This window comes from Dreissena polymorpha, chromosome 13 (genome assembly GCF_020536995.1).
Source record: "Dreissena polymorpha isolate Duluth1 chromosome 13, UMN_Dpol_1.0, whole genome shotgun sequence".
NCBI classification, from domain to species: Eukaryota; Metazoa; Mollusca; class Bivalvia; order Myida; family Dreissenidae; genus Dreissena; species Dreissena polymorpha.
Window position 1 is genome coordinate 9,928,424 of NC_068367.1, and position 24,500 is coordinate 9,952,923.

Sequence of the window (24,500 nt, forward strand, 5' to 3'; positions counted from 1 at the left end):
TGGTCAGAGGTCAAATGTATGTGGCCAAAATCGCTCATTTTATGAAGACTTTTGCAATATTGAAGATAGCAACTTGATATTTGGCATACATGTGTATCTCATAGAGCTGCACATTTTGAGTAGTGAAGGGTCAAGGTCATCCTTCAAGGTCAGAGGTCAAATATATGTGGCCCAAATCGCTTATTGTATAAATACTTTTGCAATATTGAAGATAGCAACTTGATTTTTGGCATGCATGCGCATCTCATGGAGCTGCACATTTTGAGTGGTGAAAGGTCAAGGTCATCCTTCAAGGTCAGAGGTCAAATATATGTGGCCCAAATCGCTTATTTTATGAATACTTTTGCAATATTGAAGATAGCAACTTGATATTTGGCATGCATGCGTATCTCATGGAACTGCACATTTTGAGTGGTAAAAGGTCAAGGTCATCCTTCACAAGGTCAAGGTCATCCTACAAGGGACATTGTGTTTCACAAACACATCTTGTTAAGATCATTATTTGTTTTAACGATTTCACAGTCAGTTGAGATATCGTGTCCCATCATTTGAAACAAATGGTCACTTTGAAACTAGGCAATTTACTATAAAACAATGCGAACTGTCTAGAATTTGCATGTTTGGTTTTTACTTGTCATGAATCATGGCTTTGATAATTGTGCCTATACTAAAAGTAAATGTGGTTTGTTGAAAATCCGTCTAATATGCAACATGTTAAATACTCTCAGCTTCAAATAGTTAAGTTTCGAAGGACCTTTTGACGTCTTGTTTTAGACATCTTAGCTGAAATTGCTTATTTGGGGTTATTATAATATTGAGTGTTCTATTCAATCCCTACATGCGTCCATCACCCTTTTATGCTTCCTTAAAGCCCAGTCTCTCTGATGCCGGTGGAGCCCTGGTGCATGATCCGGGATCTATCGGGATGAACCGGTGCTCCACCGGGGACAATCGGGATGAACCAGGGACGACCGGAAACAACCAGGGCTCCACCGGGAAAGTATTTAAATGTTAAATACCTCCGGGATGAACTGGGGCAACCGAGAAGGACCGGCAACGACTGGTGAGGCAACGGCAACAACCGGGACGGCACCATAGCTCCACCAGGGCCCATACAGACCCCGGCAGAGCTACTGCAAAGGCGTTGCCCCTGTGGAGCCCCGATGAATGCCGGTAGAGTCCCGGTATAGCTACAGTACATCTGTGAACCTCTGCCGGGGCGCCACCGGAATTCACCGGGGCTCCGCCTGAGCATTACCGGCGACGACCGGGGATTTCCGGGACGTTTCCGTAGCTCTGCCGGGGTCTGATGCAGGTATAGCCTCGGTGAGTGCCGGTGAAGTTACGGTATACCGGGGCTCTGCCGGGACGCTGCCGACTTTCATCGGGGCTCCACCTGGGCATTACCGGCGACTACCAGGGCTCTTCCGGGGCTTCACCAGGATAAACCGTAGATAGTTTGGGGTTGACCGGGACTCTGCCGGATTGTTAACCAGTTTCATGCGGTGCGGCACCAGGAAATAGTGTGACCACGTTAAAAATGTTCTACGAATCATCCTGGTTCTCGCCGGTCGTTAGCAAACCGTGATGGACCAGGGCTGTACCGGCAATAGTGAGACTTGGGCTTTACAGAGCGTGTAGTCATCAGTTCGCAATATCTCTGATTGTTTTGTTTAATTGAATTTAGTTTAAGTGGGTCTGAAACGAATTGACTCAATAATAAATTGATATTTTAAATATTTCATCACGAAGCATAGGAAAGGACTGCACATTCTAATTCGTATGCGGAATGATCCATACATTCCCGAATTCCAGTAAGTGACAGAATGTGCAGAAAAGTTAAACATGTTTGTAACACATTTTCTAGTTATTTTACCTACATAGTAACATGAGACTAGTTTTGGGGAAACTTGGCTTACTGCACAAGTCCGCACAGTCTAATAAGGAACAACAGTTTACGCTTTATGGTATTTGTTTTTTAAAGGAATTATTTTTTAGCCAAAATCCATGTTTGAATAATGCGCATGCTTTTCTGGGTTTACATTTTTCATGAATGCATGAAAATCATTTTTCCAAGAGCTCATGTAAAAAATATCAAATTAAACTTTGGTTACAAAATAAGATCCCACCTCTATTTTCCTGAATTTTCCTGATTTTATTTTCACCAAATACTATTTTCTTAACACACTATAGTGATATTGTTCTCTGACACTTTTTGACATTGTACTGTAATGCATATGTAAAATGAATGACAAGCTCATCATCAATTTAAATCTTGTCTTATTTGACTTATTATTGCAGGCGCTGAATGTTCAATCTGCAGGGGGAAAAGGGGTCATTATAATTGGTAGGCATACTTAAATACAGCATTTTATTTCGTTCTTAATACCAAAACATGTTTCTATTAATACAATTTAAGTTAAGTCATGGAGTTTATTATTAGTGCATTAGAATGCTAAGGCAACTATGGACGTGCAGTTTAATGTGTAGGCAACTACTCTTCCGTTTATATGCTCTGTTACAGATTATTACTACGCCCCTCTGGTCAACATGACTATACCCCGGTTCATGGCTGCATTGAGTGGTGTCGATACCAATCAAATACATATTCCAGTAGTGTTCATGGGACAACATGACGGAATAAATTTCCTAGATGTGATGTGGGTGGATCCAGAACTTATAATTGTGCTAGAGTCTAACCATGTGACCTCAGGTATATCACACAAACTCAAACATTGGCCTGTAGTGTTCAATCATTTGACCTCAGGTGTATCACATCAAATTAACCATTGACCCGAAGAGTCTTACCATGTGATTTCAGGTATATCTCATACACTCAAACATTAACCTAAATATTTCAACATTGTGACCTCGGGTATATCACATTAACTTAACCATTGACCTAAATAGTCCGAAAATGTGACATCAGGTATTGCACATACATTAAACTGTTGACCTAAAGATTTAAACCATATGACCACGGGTATGTCTCATAAACTCAAACATTGACCTGAAGAGTTCAACCATGTGACGTTACATACATCTCATACACTCAACAATTGAGATGAAGAATCAAACAATCTGACCTCAGGTAATTCACATAAACTCAACCATCGACTTGAAGAATCCAACGATGCGACCTCAAATATATAGATAATGTTATGTGAGTTTTGAACTCACAGTACGTCCTTCCATTTATTTTGCTTCTTGATACGTGAAAATAATGACCTGCCATTATGTTCTTATTGTTATGGATGGAGGGGGATTTTTTGTAAGCAAGGCCATAGGCAGAAGATATTCAATTATATAACGCAAGTGACTCTTCTATGTTACTTCTTTACAAATCGTAATATAAATGTTTTTATTATATTTGTGTGACCACATCTACATCAATGCCAGTTTTGGCACTAAAGAACTCAATGGTTTTAACGTCATAGTTAATGTTTTTGTAAAGAAGTCATTGTCTCTTCAATACTCCAAAAGTGCGCGGAAAATTCACCCCTTAGTTTGAAAAATAGGGGGGGGGTATTTTTCAGAAACATGGAGATGTATTATTAAAACCCATTTCATACATTTTTGTGTAATATTAAATTGTTTTACATTAAACCTTAATACATACATTCGGTCAGTGAAAAATACTATGGTTAGTTTAAAGAAAAACTACAGCAAATCATGTATTCTCTTCTTCAACATAACTTACATGATTGTTTGTTATATTCTGCTGTTAACATTTACAAGTAACATCCCGTGAGTTTCTAAATTAATTTTTGTATTTGCCCATTAGTCCTTTTTATCAACAAATTTACATTTTTTTACCCACCTCTCGGAAAGTATATTCCCTTGCACTTCTGGTGTCTCTTAAAAGATACGCAAAACGGAATACAGCAGCTTTTAAGATTAATTAAAAGATATCAAATGTGCGAATTGTCTGTCACATATGCTGTAAAAGTGTGTGATAATTTTGAAAATGGCCCAAATCACACAATTCTGGGGTCTAGAATACACACTTTAGATACTAATCTGGATTCTGACTGTTTTTATTTTTCTCAAAATATAATAAACTTCAATATATCAAGTGTAAAACCAAATCATGCAGTCTTTTCGACATGATTATCAATAGATGTGTCCACATAATAAGCAAGAAATATAGCTTTTTATGTTCCTCACCACGATAGTGGGGGACGTATTGTTTTTGCCCTGTCTGTTGGTCTTTTTGCTTGCCCCAACTTAACCATTTTGCCATAACTTCTGCAATATTGAAGATAGCAACTTCATATTTGGCATGCATTTGTATCTTATGGAGCTGCACATTTTGAGTGGTGAAAGGTCACAGTCATCCTTCAAGGTCAAAGGTAAAAAAATCAAAGCGGCGCAGAAGGGAACATAGTGTTGCTGACAAACACATTTCTTGTTTTGAACTATATTTGACGTAAATTGTTGAACCTATGTTTAAAAGGGACAATTGTACATAATCAATTAATTTAAAAACACAAAAAACACTAAATTTGTCTTATTACTGTGAATATAAGAGGCACACAGCATTTGACATTTATAGACAATTACAGTTTGCGGAATACATTAAAAGGATTAAGTATTCAACAAGGAAATTAAACATTGCCTTATCACAGTTTTTCGAAAATATGTAATTCTTTCACAATTAACTGGAGTTACCCTCTGTTTAATGCAATGAATGACTGTGTTTAAGGTACCTGTCCATATGCCACAGGTGTTGTTGATCCTCTAGGGGTACAATATAGTCCACCAGGATCTTACATTGTTGAAGGTAAGGTCAATTATCATCAATGCGTTAGACAAACGTGTATCTTCATGCAGCTATTTTTTAAACAAAAAAAATCTAATTGGTCATGTTCTTGTATTAGCATTTTGAAACAGCCGTGTGCCCTTGAGTAATTTTTAATATGGCGGTCCCTTTAAGTACAAGGCTGACTGGCTGAAAAACGGGGAAAGCACACTGACAGGTCCATCTTAAATTGTAAATGTACACATTATGGGGTTGCTTCGCCTGACAATTTGTTTCCAAGATGAACACCTTATGGTGTTTCCCTATTACATAATGTATTTTCTGTTAAAACAATATTGAGTTCAAGAGCAGCGCACACCGATATATAATTGAATGAAAAGCTCCAATTTTATTATCCACAAATGAACTTTTTCTTTATTTGAAGGGCCTTACATCCAAAACTATTTAAAAACTCTTACACAATTTATTAATCAATAATTAGTTTATTGTTCTGCTATAACAAGTTGGTTTATAATAATGTTATAGATTTGTATTCACTTTACATAAAATTAGCTTCTTTTTAAACTATGATAAAAATGGTAGTTTGACGAACTAAAATGGGCCCCCCATCCAAGCACTTGTGTGATTTATGGTGGACATTTTTGGAATAAGGCCAGAGGCTGAAAGTATACAATAATATTACTCCAGTGACCAGCCTATTTCGCTGTTTTTAAAGGTAAATATTTTGACCTTAAACCACGTGACCACCATCTAAAAAGACAACGAAATGCACGAGGCGATCATAGATTTTAAAGTCATTTATGTTGGCGATAATTATTCCAATAATGCCCCCTATCCATCACACAAGTGCTTGGATGGGGGATCCATTATTTTCACAAGGCCCCCAGCGTACAGTGTACAAGCATATTTAAAGACGACAACATAAACACCCAAAACAGAATCAAACAAACTATTCAAAGTTTTTTTTTAATTTGTATTCAGCATATCATACACTCCTTAACATATGAACGTTGTATGGTCTAATCATATGCAATAAACGCAATTTTTATATCATCATACAAATAATATTGACACTATTTCTAATAAGATTCTAATTTCTTCCTTTTTAACCTTCATATGTCCATGATAAAAAGTACAAATGATAAATGATCAATAATTGACTAAAAACCATTTTTCGTTACGTAATTAGGGGGAAAAATCTTCATAGTGGAGATTCATAGTCAAAAATAGAGCATTCCTATATGTCTATTAAAACCTTATCAAACAAATATAATCGTAACTGATATTTGAAAACACTTATTAAAACAATAATATAGATGCACATCAGAAATGACACATAACAACCTTCATAGTCCAGCAGATATGAGTTCTACAACGCAGGGCTCAACATTAAAAGTTACAGTTGGGTCCGGGAAAGTTATTTTATAATCTAGTTGTCCGCCCGGGCAAGTGCAAAAAACCCAAAGAGCATCTAATTTATACTTTAATTGGTGTAATCATTTTGTTAAATGGTCAAAAATTCAAACTTTGTGTTGTATCATTTTGATCTTTATTAAAAAAAAGGCAAGTTGGTTATTCGGTTAATGTTGAGCCCTGCAACGGGAAATAAATTCAAACTTTTACTTGTTATTATTTTAGTACATTTTGGAAACAACATGTCTCTTTAATTAATACTACTTTCTATCTCTAGACAAAATAACATTACTAAATGACTGAGCCTGATTACTTTCACAATTCTCAGATAGATTTTTTCGAAATGTTAAACTGATAACCAAAACCAATCAGCAGTTTGTAATATGTCTTACACTCTACAACCTTTCATGAACGCGGCAGAAACAAAGGCTTCTCTAAATTAATGAGCATTATAATTGTTTGTATCAACACCTGCAAGATCTAACACATATTTTAGCCATCTGGCAATGGTACTGGTGAACACAGCCTTAAAATTTAAATAAGAAACAAACAATTGTCTAGATTTTCTTAAATCCTTTGTCGTAGACAGAGAACATTTAAAGTCCTAACAGGACAGAGTCGAGGATCTTGAAAAGCCCTCACAATGATCATTACATGGTTGGTATGCTTTAGCTTATCACCACAATTAAACATGACCATTTCGGCCTCCAAAACACAACGATCTACACAAAGAGATTTTAATGTCTGTTCCCTTGCGGCAGTTGGCAAAGTTACTTAAACTGTTAATTTACATGTAAAAAGTTTTACAGACAACTTATCAAGAGGCATCAATGTAGAAATCAAATTAAGAACTTAACTGACATCCCAAGTAAACTTATATCTTGGTTTTGGTGGAATAGTATTGTAAAGTCTCTTCACTAACCTAGTAATAATGATACTAGAACCATTGAACTCAGGATTCAATGTTTCCATAATCACAGATTTATGTGTACTTATTAAATTGTAGGATTTATTCTTGTTTTTAAAATAAAACAACTATTTTAAAATTAGTTCTTGAGTTGGACAAACGGGATTTTTATAGTGGATGTAACACCATAAAGTCCATTTCTTCCAAGCTGATGAATACTGCTTTCTTGTTTCTGATCGCCAGCTGTCAAGGATGCCTTCCGCAATCTGCCTCTATCAGCAAGGGATTTCCTTACACAACTGTTACAATCAACTGCAACTTCTTCACCATTGGATGTTGTGTGTCGTTGTATGCTTCAAAATATCCTTGCGACAGGGTGTTCTGACAGGCAAAGAAATCATACACTGTAGTAAGGACGGAAACCAAATTTGACTTGTCCAGAAAGGACATACAATCAATACCTGTTCGACATTATCTTTTCTGATTCTATTTAAAAAAGCTCCCATGAGAATCCATTTATGGAGTAAATTTGGTCCAATTCAATAAAAATGCATTTTTCGCAAAAGCATTTGGATCTGGCATCCATGAAACATACACCTCTAATTGACGATTAATCTGCTTCTACATTCTTCTTGGCATATGCTATGCGGTTAAGAAAACATTTCTTGCCAAACACCATTCCCAAATATTTTTCGCCAGATAATATAAAGTAGTATTTGCCATTCCACCAAAATCATTAACTTATGCAATGGCTACCAAAGAATCTGACTGAATCCCTACATGTATGTCATGTTTATCTGATACCCAAGATTTCAATGACAAAATATTGCAAGTAAGTCTAAGAAATTAATATGGTTGTTTGATTCATTAATAAACCATATTCTATTTGTTGATTTTTCATCAACACAATAGGACCCAAAACCAGCATTGAAGGCATGAGTTTGAATCCATAGTGTAATCGAACTTTGACGTATATTTGTGCCATGTTTGTTTTGAACATTTTCAATCCACCAATGTATCTCCATCAAACATGTAGAATTTAACTGAACTGTTGAATTAAAATCTGGATTCTTTTGCAAAGCCTGAGCTTTGAACCTTTCTAATGTTCTGTAATGTAACGGTCCTTTAAGGACAGCATCAAATGAATTTATGATCATACCAATGAAAGATACCAGCTCTCTTATTAAAATGATTTTTTAATAGAAAAATTCACACCCATGGTCTTAATTTGTTTGTTTATTATCCTCTGGCAATAAAATCTTGAACAGTTCTGAGTCAACCACAAACCCAAAATAGGTAATCCTTTTAACGGGTTGTACGACGGATTTCTTGTCATTAATAATAAAACCCAAAGACTCCAATGTTTTAATCATAAGGTCAGCATTTGACTTGCATAATTGTCTGTCATTATTCATTCCTATCGAAACATCTATGTAATAAGAACATCTTATTCCCAGTGTCCTAAAAGAGGCATAAACTGGCGTCAATGTTTTTGTAAATACAAAGGGTGCCGAGCTTAGGCCAAACAGCAGAGACACAGACGAATATGACTGATCTTACCATATAAATTTTGAAAACTATGCAGTCTTGATGAATCGGGATAGACAAATAGGCTGAACGCAAATCCGGGGAAATAAACCAGTCATTTGGTTGTATTAGTTCCAAAACGAATGCACAAGTGTTTGACCAGTGTTTGAATTTATCACATTCAGCATATTCATACAGCTGCTTTAAGTTAATAACTGGTCTAAATTACCATTTGGTTTAGGAACTAAAAATAAATAAGATATAAATTATCCGTTCTCGTGAGAAGAATATGCTATTGCACCCTCTTAAAGCATTTTGTATACTTCTTTGTCAATCAAGGTTTTTTCAATCTCTGAAAATTTGATTTTGATTTGGAATATTTACTTCTATTGGAACCTGTTCAAAATTAATTTTGTATCCTTGAACAGTGTCTAAAACCCATGAGCCTGTCGTTATCTTTTTCCATTAATCAAAACACGACATTAAATGATTAATCTTTTTGAATTACTTACAGTAGCATCAAAACCTTTCGCCTTCAGTTTGGGGCAGCTGATGTTCCTGTTGCTACTGCTGTAGGTTTTCTGCCCCCTCTTTGCAGGTTATGCTGATAGCCGAATTGTCCATATGGACTGGCCTGGGTTGGCTACCCAAACCCCTTGGGTTAAAGCCATAGCCGTGTAAGGCATAATTGTATGGCCTCGAGCGTCAAGCTCACCTATAGCCCCGATTCCTGGTTGGGAATATTTAGGGTATCTGTTATTTGGAACAAAATTTCCGATTTTGACAGTAGTCTCGCATTTTTTGAATTCTTTTGAGACATCATCTCAAAACAAATATGATGTAATGGGAGTACTTAGACTACAAATGTTCGTATATTTTGATTTTAGTTAGGGTCTTAACAAATACTGCCTCCTAATACTCAGATGAAACTGAAATAATATTTGCCATTGACAAAATTGGGATTATTCCAGATGTTACCTGCCCTTGTATGTCTTTCAAAGACGTATCTGTTGTCTAAACCCTTCTAGACTTCATCAAATCGCTCCAAATTTCCGAGAAGCTGACATAAAGTAACAATTTGGGGGAAAATTAAATTTGTCAATAATTTTAATAATCTGACATTGCTGAATACAAGCTGTATTGATTAGTGATGCCAGTCACTCAGAAATTGGGTTTCCTTTGCCAGGGGCCTTTAATTTTGGCAAATCCCAAGAAAAAGGGTCATATTCACCCTCATTCTCGTTCTCATTGAATAATGAATCATGAATGTTATGTGTCAAATTATTGTCCAAATCGGATATATCCGAGTTCCCATGCAACGAGGCATATTCCTCTGGAAAAGTTTGGTCAACATACACATTATAAGCTTGTCCGAAAAATACATCTAAACCTTAAGTTGATCTTACTTTGTTTATCAAATCTTTATTCAAATTATCAAGGTCAACTAAATTACTATTCGAGACAGCAGCCTCGTTGTTTTTCTGTTTACCGGAAGAAGACTCACTATTCGGACGGGTCGCATTTGGACCTTTTTTATCGTTAATGTTAGATGAGTGGCACCCAATGGGTTAATTGGAAATGACTTTTCAATTGGGACACTTTTGTTGTTATCATAAACTCTTTTTAACACATATTTTAGTTTCTTTGAAGCACCAGAGGGGAAAGGTTCATCGCACTCAAAGCCAGAGAATTCGCCCTCAGACGATTCGAACATTGACAGGACATCGTCCTTGTGTTTTTTAGACCTACTTGACATCGTCAAGCAGAAACACAGTAAACAGTATGCCTGCTAACACTTGCACAACACCAAAGTATGCACAATAAGTATCAAGATATTTAACACCTCGCCGTGTAAACAAACAAAAAGCTGGTATACAAAAAACTCTAAAAAGATAATTCAAAACGACAACGCAAAAACCTTTTTTGAAAAAGGTTGAAATAACAGAAATTTCAATACACGTGGTCTTGACTCACCCAAAGTACGTACACAGCCTACGTTCATAGACTACTGTACATAGACGACGGTCGCTGAAATAACTAGTTCGTTGTCTTTATAGATGGTGGTCACATGGCTTAAGGCCACTATTTTGACGTTTAAAAACACCCTTAAAGAAAGTGTCACTGGAGTAATATGCTTGTATACTGTAGGCTGGAGGACTTGTGAAAATAATGAGCTATGCAAGGCCATTCAGGGCCATTCTGGTTTTACCTCACAGGTAAAATTCGAACAACTGACAATTAGATAAGTCATTATGTCAGTTAGCTTATTGTCTGCATAACCTATGCTAATGACAATATTCATTCAGGTACCATTGAATTGTGCCCACCAGGGACATACCAGCCAGAACCTAATTGGCCAAGGTGTCATCCATGCCCAATGGGTTACTTCTGTGCAACAAGTGGACTTACTGCAGTTTCTGGGAAGTGTGGGGCAACATACAGTTGTAGACATGGGGCCTCTGACCCTAATGTTCCTTGTGGTTTTGGGAATATTTGTCCAGACGGTAAGTTAGTTTTCTTTTAACCTATATATTAAAGCTCAGTTGCATCAAGCGCCAGTGGCTTATTGAAACATTATTGAGTCCAGTTCCTTTTTAGAACCAGTAGTTGGTTTGTTTAGGGGAGATCTTAAGAATCTTCCCACAGCGGGTATCAAACCTATGGTATCCCTGTCCCAAGGCAGACCCCATATTCTCTACACCACGGTATGTTATGTGATGTTGTCATACTCCCAAACCCTGGTAGAGTCTTTAACCAAGAAAATCAACAAAGATTGCATCAGTTGATACAATTGTAATCCATAACATTTTTTAGGCAAATACTGTTTCGATATAATTTGCGTTTATGTTGGTGCTATTACTCTTTCGCTGTGTAAACTGAAAGATACGTCTGGAGTTATGACCCTTTGTATCTTGAAAAAATGGCACTATCGTGTCCGGAGCCATACCTTAGAAGTGCTTTGGCTTTGACGGATTTCATTGAAACTTGGTATGAATATATATTGAGAAGAGGATGATGCACGCCAAATGGCATGGTACACCATCTGTTAATAACGGAGTTATGGCCCTTTGTATCTTGAAAAAATGCTTTTTAATCTAAGCTTAGAGCTTTATCCCCATCAACACATCAGCCAGAGCAACGAAACTTGCCATAGTTGTTCTCAATCATCTGGTGGTGCTTCACATTCAACACCCATAATCCTAGGGGCTAATGTCAAGGTCAAACATTGAGGTCAAAGGTCACAAATGTGACGAATTATTCATTATTTAGTCATTCCTTTACTATGCATCAAGGGATTATGTAATAACTGTCCACAGTTGTTCTCTATTATCTAGCGGAGTGTCATATATAAGATCCAGGTGGCTAGGGTCATGGTCAAAGTCACACACAAAGGTCAAAATAACACATGTTCATTACATATGCATTATTTGATAAGGATTCTACCATGCTAAAATGGATTCTCAAAATGTCCAGATAATTGTTATCAATTTTCACACAGTGGTCTGCATTATATTGTCTGTAAAACCATCACATGTACAAATTAGTTGAAACAATAATTGACAAAAGGCACAACCATTCACTTATACCTTTGCTTTTTAGTCTTATAATACCCATCCATACACACACTTTATTTGGCGGGGGATATCAATTCAACGAATTTTCTTGTTTTAACTATTTTCTTATTGAATACGATATAGTCCCAACCAGGTTCATTCAACATATATATTTCATATGTTTCTATGCAAAAGTATTTTACTTTGATCAAAGAACTGTGTGTAACCATGCGAGTTTAATCAGGCAACATATTTGTGTGTGGATGTTTTTGTGCAGCATTATTATGCCCCTCCCCATTTATAGAAGAGGGGGTATATATCTATGCTGGATGTCGGTTGGTCTGTCTGTCGGTCTGTCGATATACCAGTTGGTTTTCGATCAATGACTCGTCAACGAATTGACCCATTGGCTTGAAAAAACATGTGCTTTGGCATTGAACAGTAGACGACCCATCTTGAAATTAGGGTCACTAGGTCAAAGATCAAGGTCACTGTCACAATAAGTGTGGCAATCGTTTCCGGTCAATAACTCACTAACGAATTGACTGATTGGCTTAAAACTTCACATGTTCTTTTGTCTTGAACAGCAGATGACCCCTATTGAAATTGGGGTCACTTGATCAATGGTCAAGGTCACTGTCAATAAGTGTGAACATTGTTTTCGATAATAACTTACCAGCAAATTGACTGATTGGCTTAATACTTCCCATGTGCATTAGCCTTGAACAGTAGATGATCCCTATTGAAATTGGGTCACCCGATCGAAGGTCATTGTAACACTTAAAGAGTGAAATTGTTTTTGATCAATAACTTGTCAACGAATTGACTGAATGGTTTGAGACTTCACGTGCAAATACACGCCTCGAACAGTTGAAATTTGGATCACTAGGTCAAAGGTCAAGGTATCTGTTGCAATAAGTGTGAGAATCTAATATTCTTCTAATTTGGCTTATATCCCGTTTTCACGACTGCTTTATAAAATAATATCTTTCGCCAAATAACGATGTTTACACATTCAAAGCACAACGCTGAGTATATCATTTACTTAAAATTACATCCGAAAATGAATCTGTCTGTGGTCCAATATTACATGTTGAAATTGAGAAAAGTGTGAGTCTTTTTGACGATTTATTATAGGCCTAAACGCGACTTATTTCACACGTACATGCACTGTATATCGACACATTTCAATTGTCAATTTATCACATTTTCCTTATTTCGTGCAATGTGCATTGTTTACAATCCGTGCATATACTTTTGACATTTTAGAATGTTAAACAAACCATACAAATATCGCACAATTTATAAATAATCTGCAATATTTGCTTTCCGATTTAATTCAAGTTAGGCATAGAGATGTGTAAAGTATAAGATGATAAAAAAGCACCACACTGGAATTCGGAATGTCCCATTTTAACACGGGTATTATCGACTCATTTATCTGTTGTGTAATGAAAAGTTGTTCATATTTATTTATTTATATATTAAATTATTTTCGTGTACAATAATGGCATTTACCATAGACAAATAAAACATTATGCAAGTTAAAACATATGTTTGTGTGCTGAAATCTGCAAATGTAACCGAGTTTACCAACGGCTATCTTTTGTTGAACTGCTCCGGTTCATTTGAACAGCAGTAATGTAGAGTACATTACGTAGCGTGTGACGAAAAAGAAAGTTTATTGAGTTCAAAAACTCATTTGAAAATAGTTATAGGATGGCATAAGGGTCTTTATTTAACTATGCTAAAATAATTATTAAAGACCCTAGATGCAAAATCGTAAATTATTGAGTTCAATTGATTAATTATGGATTTTAAAGGGTTATTAAAGGAAATTAAATACTTGTTCGAACGTATTTTGTTTTTTTGTGTGTACTTTTGTCGTTCACTTTTCTCGTAAAAATGAGTTTCACATGGGCGCCATTGATGCATTGGATCACACACGGTATACCCATAACAGAATATACAAAACACGTTTTGGGCGTCCTTAAATTTGTCGTCCGAAGTCGGAAAACGTATTGCCCTGTACATTAAGTCAAATCAAGTGTCAGTCGCTGCAATTGTTTGTTTACTTGTCGAAATGTTCAAGGTTGTCGATGGTTAGCTTTTATAATGTCGCGCGACTCGGCCATTTTGTGTAAGTTACCTCTCGGTAACTTGTACTTACCCACCTAGAGAAGCAGGGTGTGTTTTAACTGGGTTTTAACCGATCGGTATAACTAACCCAATTTAATACAAACGCTTACCGACCTGAAACCAACAAGTTCCGACTTTTAAACGCCGGTATGTGGTTAACCGCCGGTTTAACTGTTTATACAATCGGCTGCTGGCGTTTCAGTATATTTAGCTGTAAATTATTTGCACAAGAGTTGAGTTTAAAAAGGAAGTCAGTTTGAGTCAGTAACAAAAATGGTCTCCACCACGGGTTTCGTGTTGGGTATTCTGCAGATTAATAAGATACTGGATTACTATAATATCTTAAATACTTTATAAATTGGGTTTAGAAAGAATTAGAAAGAGACATTGACAAGAACAAGAAAAATCGAGCGCACTATGCTAGACAGGTCTTGTTATACTTACCTTTTGCTTGGATCTTAGATTGAAAATCATAACTGATGTCCTAAATTTAGGTATACCTGAATGTGGGTAAGTGCAGTATGTACTAACCATTAATCTTTCTTTCATAATTAAGAAGTTAATGCACTTAGGAATGTTCATATTGAAATTATGTCAAAGTTGAATCTTAACGATAATATAAGGTATTTTTATGTAACCACCTAGTCAGAAACCTTGCATTGTGTGGTATTTTTTTATTTAACTGAACTGCAAATGCCTTTAACAATCGGGGAATCTGGGGGGGGTCTGTAAGATCTGCACAAGTTCTGTGCAAAATTATGCCTCTATGGTGAACATAAGACACATTCTTTGGTGGGATGAAATGTTTTATTTAGACTAACATAGCAAGGAATGTTCAAAATATGCCAGTAGTCAAAAGTAGCCCCATACCTGGGGGTTGGGGTATTATGAAACTTAATTATCTGTTTAAAGGTGGGCATTAAAAGCTCCTCAGGTTCCACTTATTGATTTGTTGCAGGATATCGGCAACCTTGTGGAAAGGGATACTATCAAGACAACCCTCGCGGACATTATTGCACCCTCTGTCGACCTTCTTTCTACTGTCCGCTGGAACTCAATTTATGGGAAAATGCGTGCCAATCTGGTAGATGTCCAACTGGTGGCAGTTATCGTTTTGACCAATCCAAAGGTAGATCAGTTTTTCAAATGGCACATTGCGACTACACCAAAGGTCAGTTTGTATGTACCAATAAATCACAAGAATCATTCGCTAGAACTGTTTAATAATGCGAGCTGCTGCATGCTAAAATGGGCCTAAGGACATATCAGATACATGTAGCTCCAGATATTCTGTGTGTCTGTATACTTGAAAGTTATAATAACAACCACAAAACCATGCAGAATACTAGTAAACAAGGTATATCCTGATCGCACTGCATATGTCTAAATATCCAATGTGGCACAACTCTGCACCTTTGTTAAAAGATGGGCTGATACACATCATACATACTTCACTTGTCATTCAATCTTCATCTCACTTTCATAGTGTATGCATGACAATCAAGTATTTATTCTGAAACACCAGATTTACTGCTTATTTGCCTTTGTTCACAATGAGATTATTTTGGATTGCTGTCCTTCATTTGTGAACTTTTCATTTAAACCACATCTCCTGAACCGCTGGCAGATTTTCGAAAACTGTTACAGGATTGATTATTTGTTGACCACCTTTCAAGTTGATCAAATTTGTCTGTTCCGCTGAATATGTAGGTCGCTAGAGAATAAATTGTATTTTTAAGTGAACACATCAAAACTTGTCTTTTATGAAACTGCAAAGGTAAGGGGTTTAATATATGGTGTGAAATATCGTGAAGACACTAGTGGTCCTCTATCAAGTTTGTTTCCCAGTGTAAGAGCTGTTAAATGCCAAAGTAATAACATGAATACTATAGAATTACATAGTAAATAATGTTAAAAACCTTCTAAATCTTGTTATTGCCCTTGATAAAATAGATGTAATAAAGGATATTGCAAGCTTGACTTGAAATTTAGGTTTGGATTGCATTTTTGGCGTATCAGATAATAGTCAAGGTCACTGTTACTCAGATAAAATTGGAATATTTTCAAAAAAATTACTTTGATTAATTTTGGTATTCCTTTAGGGCCAGTCAGTTGTAATTAAGTCCACTGTTTCAAAAAAATAGAAAAATAACTGCATTTTATTCAACAATGATGCAGACCTAGTCTGGGATTTAATTTTCATTGTCCAAACACAGACAGGGATGCATTAAGAATTGCATGTTTTTCTGTCTGTTTGTCTCTTTCTGCCTGTCCATCTAGCTGTCTGTCTGTCTGTCTGCCTTCCATTATGTCTGCCTGTCTGTCCTTCTGTCTCTCTGTCTGTGCCATCTCGTCTTGTCTGTATGTCCGTCCGTCTGTATGTCCCAAAGCTGGTGTATTTTAGCCTTCTACTACTGTTTTTTTTTCTTACTCAAAGCTGCATAGCTGTATTACCCGTATTTGTTGATGATTGTTATGAAATGAATTCTTAGCTCTGCTGATTTCAGGCCGAATTATGGCCCTTGGACAGATTGTTAACTGCAAACTGTATGACCCCAACATTGTGAGTTGTCAAACTCCTCTTTAACAACTGTATGAATCTGGGTTTCTACTCACGTCACCATCCCAGTTTCTCTAAATCTGCATTGTGTAATAACTCAAAAGGTATGAAAGCATGCATGATGAAACTTAAAATGTAGAAAGAGGGTACTGGACCAAAATTGGGAAATATGTGCATTGTTTCATGTTAGACAAAATTGTCCAGTGAATTTTGAACACTTTTCTGAAGAAAAAAAATATTTGGAAATGCTTTCAGATAATTTGATGTGTGAGTCTCCATTGGTGCCTTTCAGAACAAGTTTTGTTCAGATCAATTTATATCAAACGGGCTTAGGTTTTTTTTTTCTAAAATAACAGTTTTCCAGACTTTTGTTTTTATAAACGCCTGACAAGTGCAGTTGGGGCATTGTGTTTTGCAGACGCAGCTCTTTTTCAGGATGCTGACTTGTTCAACTGAAATGGCGCATGATTTATTCAATTTTTTACAGCTTTTTTCTTTTCTTTTTTATTGGAGAATGTGAATGGTCTGTATAATTTTCGGGGTTAATACACAAGCACAATTATGTACCAAATTTAATTCATGTTGTTATAATATTGTGATTAGGCCATCAAATCATCACCTTTTCAATGTCATAAATACGTTACCTGCTCTCTAATAGCTACTACCTTCGAAAGGGAGTTAATCTATCTGGAAATTTCAGGAGATGGGAACTGCCACCTATATACCCAAATTAGACTAGGTCGGAACATAGTGTAATGTTACTTAGGCTAAACCGATACCCTACACCTCAATCTTCTTCCGGATGAGTACAGATAAATAACGTCCATTTTGTTGGCTTTGAATATTGAATATATTTTCGGTGTGTTTATTGTGTAATCGTTGGTTATTGTTCAGATGAGTTTAATTACTTGTCTAGCAACTTATTATTAGTGCTAGTTCATATGCATTGTATTAAACTTTTGTTTAACTTATGCCCAGACGTGGTTCTTTTTGCCATGAGATGGCAGAGTGTATATTAGCGTGCACGTACGTTCTCTTTAATAAACTGAGAGAATGTTAATCATTTGCATTATATGCAAATAATGAATTTAGTATGCCGTATGAAAATCCTGTAAGATGACCAGCTAATTATTTAGCTCACCTGATTGCTCAGGTGAGCTTTTATTACCGGTCTTTGTCCGTCGTATGTCCGTCCGTCCGTTAACATTTGCCCGTAAACACTCTAGAGGCCACATTTGTTGTCCCATCTTCATGAATCTTGGTCAGAAGCTTTGTCTCAATGAAATCTCGGTCGAGTACGAAACTGGGTTGTGCCGGGTCAAAAACTAGGTCACTAGGTCAAAAAAAAGAAAAACCTTGTAAACACTGTAGAAGTCACATTTCATGCCCAATCTGCATGTAACTTTGTAAAATGTTTGTCAAAATGATATCTTGGTTGAGTTCTAAAGTGGTTCCGATCCGTTGAGAAACATGGCCGATAGTGGGCGGGGCCGTTTTCCTTATTTGGCTATAGAGAAACCTTGTTAACACTCTAGAAGTCACAATTTTTGCACAATCATCATGAACGTTGGTCAAAACATTGGTTCAATTGATGTCTCGGACAAGTTCAAAAATGGTCGAGATTGGTGAAAAAACATGGCCGCCAGTGGGCGGGGCATTTTTCTCTATATGTATATAGTGGCAGTTTTCCCTATTTGGCTATAGAGAAAACTTGTAAACACTCTAGAAGTCATAATTTTTGCCCAATCATCATGAAAGTTCGTCAAAACATTGGTTTTATTGATATCTCGGACGAGATTGAAAATGGTCGGGATCGGTGAAAAAAACATGGCCGCCAGTGGGCGGGGCATTTTTCTCTATATGCATATAGTGAAAACATGTGAACACAGTAGAAGTTACATGGCCTAATTGTCATGAAATTTACGAGAGTTAGGTTTACAAATGGCTCCGGTCAGTTGAATACTCTGGCTGTTGTGGGGTGTAGCTGTCTTATTATGCCCCCCCCCCCTTTCGAAAAAGAGGGGGTATCTTGTTTTGCTCATGTCGGTCCGTTCGTCCACCAGATGGTTTCGGGATGATAACTCAAGAGCGCTTATGCCAAGGATCATGAAACTTCATAGGTACATTGATCATGACTCGCAGATGCCCCTATTGATTTTCGGGTCACTAGGTCAAAGGTCAAGGTCACGATGACCCGAAATGGTAAAATGGTTTCCGGATGATAACTCAAGAACACTTATGCCTAGGATCATGAAACTTCATAGATACATTGATCATGACTCGCAGATAACCCCTATTGGTTTTCAGGTTACAAAGTCAAAGGTCAAGGTCCCGGTGACCCAAAGCAGTAAAATGGTTTCCGGATGATAACTCAAGAACGCTTATGCCGAGGATCATGAAACTGCATAGATACATTGATCATGACTCGTAAATAACCCCTATTAATTTTCAGGTCAAAGGTCAAGGTCACGATTACCCGAAATAGTACAATGGTTTCCGGATGATAGCTCAATAACACTTATGCCTAGGATCATGAAACTTCATAGGTACATTGATCATGACTCGCAAATGACCCCTATTGATTTTCAGGTCACTAAGTCAAAGGTCAAGGTCACGGTGACCTGAAATAGTAAAATGGTTTCTGGATGATAACTCAAGAACGCTTATGCCTAGGTTCATGAAATAAATAACATGGCTTCTGGGGGGGGTATTTTTCTTATTATGCCAACCCCCCCCCCTTTCGAAGATATGGGGTATATTGTTTTGCTCATGTCGGTCCGTTCGTCCACCAGATGGTTTCGTGATGATAACTCAAGAGCGCTTATGCCAAGGATCATGAAACTTCATAGGTATATTGATCATGACTCGTAGATGACCCCTATTGATTATCAGGTCACTTGGTCAAAGGTCAAGGTCACAGTGCTAAAAAACGTATTCACACAATGGCTATCAAGGTCACGGTGACTCAACTTAGAAAAATGTTTTCCAGATGATAACTCAAAAATGCTTACGCCTAGGATCATAAAACTTCATTGGTACATTGATCATGACTCGCCGATGAAATAATGATGAAACTTGACCAGGATGTTTGTCTGGACAATCTCTAGGTCTAGTTTGACATTTGGTAAAGATTGAATGAACCGACTACTCTCAGGTGAGCGAACTAGGGCCATCTTGGACCTCTTGTTTGAAATGTTTTACTCTTGTCTTTCATGTACCTGCTGCACGAAGGTCGCGGATACCCATTCTGCTGAAGAACGGTCTGACGAACCATAGGACCTTCCAGAGCCGCAAGCGTGGAGAAGATCCTGTTCCTGTGGATCTTTGCCCGGTGACGTCACTGATTATTTGGCTAATTCGATCTTCTGTCACCGGGACCGGGCAAGACGTTGACCACTTGGCTTCGGCCATTCTTCGGTCGACGTCAGACCGTATGGCTTCCGCCTTACTTCATTCTTTGCCTGGTACCGGGCAAGACGTAGACCACGTGGCCCCGGCTATGCGTCAGTCGTCATCAGACCAAATGGCTCTCGCCATCCTTCAGTCATTACCCGAAGACGTCATCGGTCATATTATGACCAGTCCGTTCACCGGGGACCGGTACAGTCCCTGGCACCGGGGACTGGTCATGCACCGGTCACCGGTATTGCCCGGTGACGTCACCGGTCATGTTATGACCGGTCCGGTAACCGGTCATTGACGACAACGGTCCTAGCACCGTTCACCGTTCATTGACCGGTCACAGGGCACTGCCCGGTGACATCACTTGTCATATTTTGACTGGTCCATTCGCCGGACACCGGTCTCCTGGTATTGCCGAAGAGGAAAAGAGAGTAAGATAATAAAGTAGAAGCAGAGGATACAAGAGAAGTGAGAATAAGAGATAAAGAAAAGAGGTGATATTGCCAGGAGATATTTTATGACTGGTCCGTTTACCATACAGCATTTGACCAGTTCGATCACCGGTCAGCTTATTACCGCTCCGGGCGACATCAGTCTATCACCGGTCCGGTCACTGATATTCCGGTTTGCTTGGCCATTTCACTTATCATGCAACCCCTTCCTTGAAGGAGGGAGGCGCTGCACGGGTGTCACGCTCTGTTTCTCCGGATTACATCATCCAGTTATACGTTGACACGACGTTGTCGGCACTTCACAACTTCCACTATCCAAAGATGTTTATCATTTGTTGACTCTGGCCATTCCTTCTCCTCTGATTCTTCATCTAGGACTCATCTTCTGCTTCAACGATTCCTCATCACTACCAGAGAGCATATCCGGCACGCTCTCTTTATTCAAGCAGTTCTCGGCGTCGATCCTCTCAAAAGCGATCACGCCACTGCACAGGAAGACGCTACTCCAGGAGAACTGATTCCCAGCGTCGCCGAACATTGTTTCGGCATTTCAGGGATAAGGGACATCGCCGCTCCTCACGTAGGTGCTCTTTGACCCCTAGGTCTCCTTGGCGGTCCCCGTTTAATTCTTTAACGGAATCTCAGGACTCTTTTCCACGTGTGACGGTCACCTAATTGGCCTCCACACACGTTTCAGCTGATTCTACAGACACTGGGCCTGGCTTGTCTAAAAACACAAGTTCGTTAAATTCTCAGGCTCCAGGATCAGGGATTCATCTAGCCACTACTGCTACCTTCTCTAGCCCAACTGGTATCTTCTTTGTTGTCTTGTCGTATAACCCCGGCTGCTATCCCATCAAATCCAAATACATTATGGGTTCAGCATTCTTCAGGACACTTTACACCTTTCAAACAGATACTTAAAGCTTATGAAATACCTTCATCTGTTATTCCTATCTCTGTCTCTGCCGGCTACATGCAGACCATTGGTCTTGCAGATGTTTCGGCTGAAGCGGGCTCGCAGTCTAACGTTGAGGCCGAACAAATACTCTTTGGCCTTTATTCATCAGGCCTATAAAAAGAATGTTCGAGACCCTAAGTGATGATTTTTACTCCCTCCCGTCCTTGGCAACTTCATGCTCACCGTCACGGAACAGTTGTCCCGCTAACGGGAGCCTTTACGGATAGAAGGCGACGTCTCGCGTCGACCTACGTCTTCCAATTTGCTCGACTACATTGTTCCTTTGGACATGACTGAGCCTTAACCGATTAATGGTGTCATGTCCCCGGTACCAAACTGCCGGGTCGGGGTCCGATATTAGCTTTCGCTTACAATGCCAGTTGCTAATGCCTTTATCACAATTCCTTAATCCATGATGGTGTATTGGGAACTGAGAAAGCGCCGATCTATAGGTCTGGCTAACCAGCTCGACCTCATGGCGACCACAGCCTTGGGAATGATTGGGAGCTATAGGACATAGTTCCGGAGGAACTCCGTGCCTTATTACTTTATCTTTTGCGGACGACGCAGTCGTTATCACATAATGCTGCGTCTTTAATGTATTTGATGCTAAGGATCCGGAGAGACCTCATCCTCTCTTCCCTGCCTAATAATGTCATGTTGGAACCAGGAGGGAACTCGCTCAAAACTGTTCCTTTCACAGTGGAATTCCTTTATGGAGGGAGGATACAGGCGGCAATCACGGCTGATGGGAAGAACAGATCTTCGCTTCTTTAGCGAGAAACAACTCTGGCCAGCGCCAAGGGGCTTTTAAGCGTCAAGCTTCTAAACTCCCGGCAGCGCCTTCATCCAAGAATGATAAGAAGAACAACTTTTTCTCTAAAAGGCCTTTGTCTATTTACATCCAGGCCCTAACAGGCCGTCTTCCTACAGAAGTCATCTGGTAAGGATTATTGTTAAAAGAGCAAACCAAAGCCGGGTCAGAAGACTTTCAAGCCTTCGACTGGCAAGGGCGGACCTCCAAAAGGTCACTTCTGTGGATTCCCCCTTTCTACAACCACGCCTGCCGGAGGTGACAGTTGCAGCCATACTTCTGCAATTCGAAAATTGATGGCTCCTTATACCTTTGGACGCGTGGGTTCATTCCCTTGTTACAAAGGCCTTACTTTTCAATTCGAAAAAGGCCTCTACTTTCCCGCGTCCGCACAGATTTTGTATCTCCGCATCCACTGTCTGTCTGTCAGACAGTTCAGACCTGTTTACTTCTACGTATTCGCCGTAGTTTCTACGGATTATTTGGCTAAACTACGCACTACGGATTTGAACTGAAAAACTACGGATCCGTCGATCAAAATGGTCAAATTTCGGTTTTGAATCGTACTTTCGCTTATGTTCAGTCGTTGCGTGTAATTAATCAATCATGATAATTTTGGCGTCTGCGTAGTAAGAAACGTTAAAATTCAAGCCTCCCGGGGACAATGCAGAATAACAGTGACCCGGATGTTGGCATTTTAAACATGGCGAATTCTTCCAAACGTGGTGGTACAGAATCAGACGCCGATATTGACACTCCAAAGAAAGTAATTGCTAAAACAAACTCTTAAAAGTACAAAAATGCTATAGAGAATAATGGCCATGCCTCGGGCCTTCCTTAGTACAGTCTTGGGCGTAAGCCGCTAGACCGTCGACCGGGTCGAGTGATTTTTGCTTCGGTCGAGTGAAAATTCCAAGCCAGTAGCCCCATGGGTCGAGTACGTTTTTTCATGTCCGAACTTAGTAACAAGTCCGAAATAGCTTCATATAAACGCTTATTCAAAACAGCATTGGTTGTTTCCCTTGTGCACTTATTGATTAGACGCTTATCGAACAGTGTTGTAAGACGATCTCGTGAGACGCTAAAACAATTATTACTGGGGGTAGAAATTGCGGCATTCATTTATTTTAATGTATTTTCTGTGTTATTTTGGGCACGCATTGCACAAACTTTAACCGCAAAATGAGAATAAAGGAAGCAACATAAAATATGAACAACGAAATGAAAATAATTCCGAACGTCGTGGAAAAATAATCGGTCTTTGCTTCGTTTTGATTACTCCAAGGAATTTGATAATGCGCCTGCATTGCTGACTTGCTGGTATGCGCATGTCATACATGATGTTTAAAAAAAGCAATTAAATATCATGCACTTTGCAAGTATTTTTTTTGTACAGATAAAGTTTATCTGTCAAGGTACAAATCCTGAAAGTAAATTCAAAGGTGTATTATACTGCATTTTAGATGCTGGTAAAATCGGCAAATCGGCGATAAACCATATGTGGCGATAGAGCTACTGCTACAAATGTCGTTTTAGATTTAGAATACTAAGAAGTTTGGGAAGAAAAGTTGCCTTCTTGTGCTACTTTTTATGCACAGATATTATTGCTAGTTTTACATTGTATTTACTTTATTCAGATATTTGTTTGGACAACTAATATCATTGTATAACATTGTGTTTTTTTCAGACCGCCTTAAGGAGCATACATAATATGTCAGACCTGGATGTCGGAGACTCAGACAATGACCATAATTGACTGGAGTTGTCTGTTGACATTGTTTTATTTTTTTGTCAGACATTAACAGTAAATAAAAATAGAATCAAGTGTGTATTTGTTTAATCTTTATTGTTCTATGTTTCTTCAATACAAACATGCATGTAGTTATAAATGTAACAGAATTGTAACTTTTAATTCGGGCTAGTTAAAATTGATTCGGGCTAGTGAAATTTCAAAGCTGGTAGCCCAACCGGGCTAGTGCCTTAAAACAATTAATGCTAAGACTGATTAA

At 38.3% G+C, this 24,500-nt stretch overlaps 1 protein-coding gene and 1 long non-coding RNA gene across 5 annotated transcripts in view; one reads left to right on the forward strand and one right to left on the reverse strand.

The window, feature by feature from the left end:
- Positions 1-24,500, reverse strand: part of LOC127855370 (uncharacterized) — a 474,985-nt gene that overhangs the window by 297,912 nt on the left and 152,573 nt on the right. The gene's annotated exons all lie outside the window — the stretch shown is intronic.
- LOC127855364 (uncharacterized) overlaps positions 1-24,500 on the forward strand; it is a 267,885-nt gene that overhangs the window by 99,462 nt on the left and 143,923 nt on the right. For all 4 annotated transcript variants that reach the window (XM_052390863.1, XM_052390864.1, XM_052390862.1 and 1 more), the window contains 5 exons: positions 2,302-2,347; positions 2,525-2,713; positions 4,706-4,783; positions 10,916-11,113; positions 15,261-15,431. In XM_052390863.1, the coding sequence (XP_052246823.1) occupies positions 2,302-2,347; positions 2,525-2,713; positions 4,706-4,783; positions 10,916-11,113; positions 15,261-15,431 (682 nt within the window). The remainder of the gene's footprint in view (positions 1-2,301; positions 2,348-2,524; positions 2,714-4,705; positions 4,784-10,915; positions 11,114-15,260; positions 15,432-24,500) is intronic.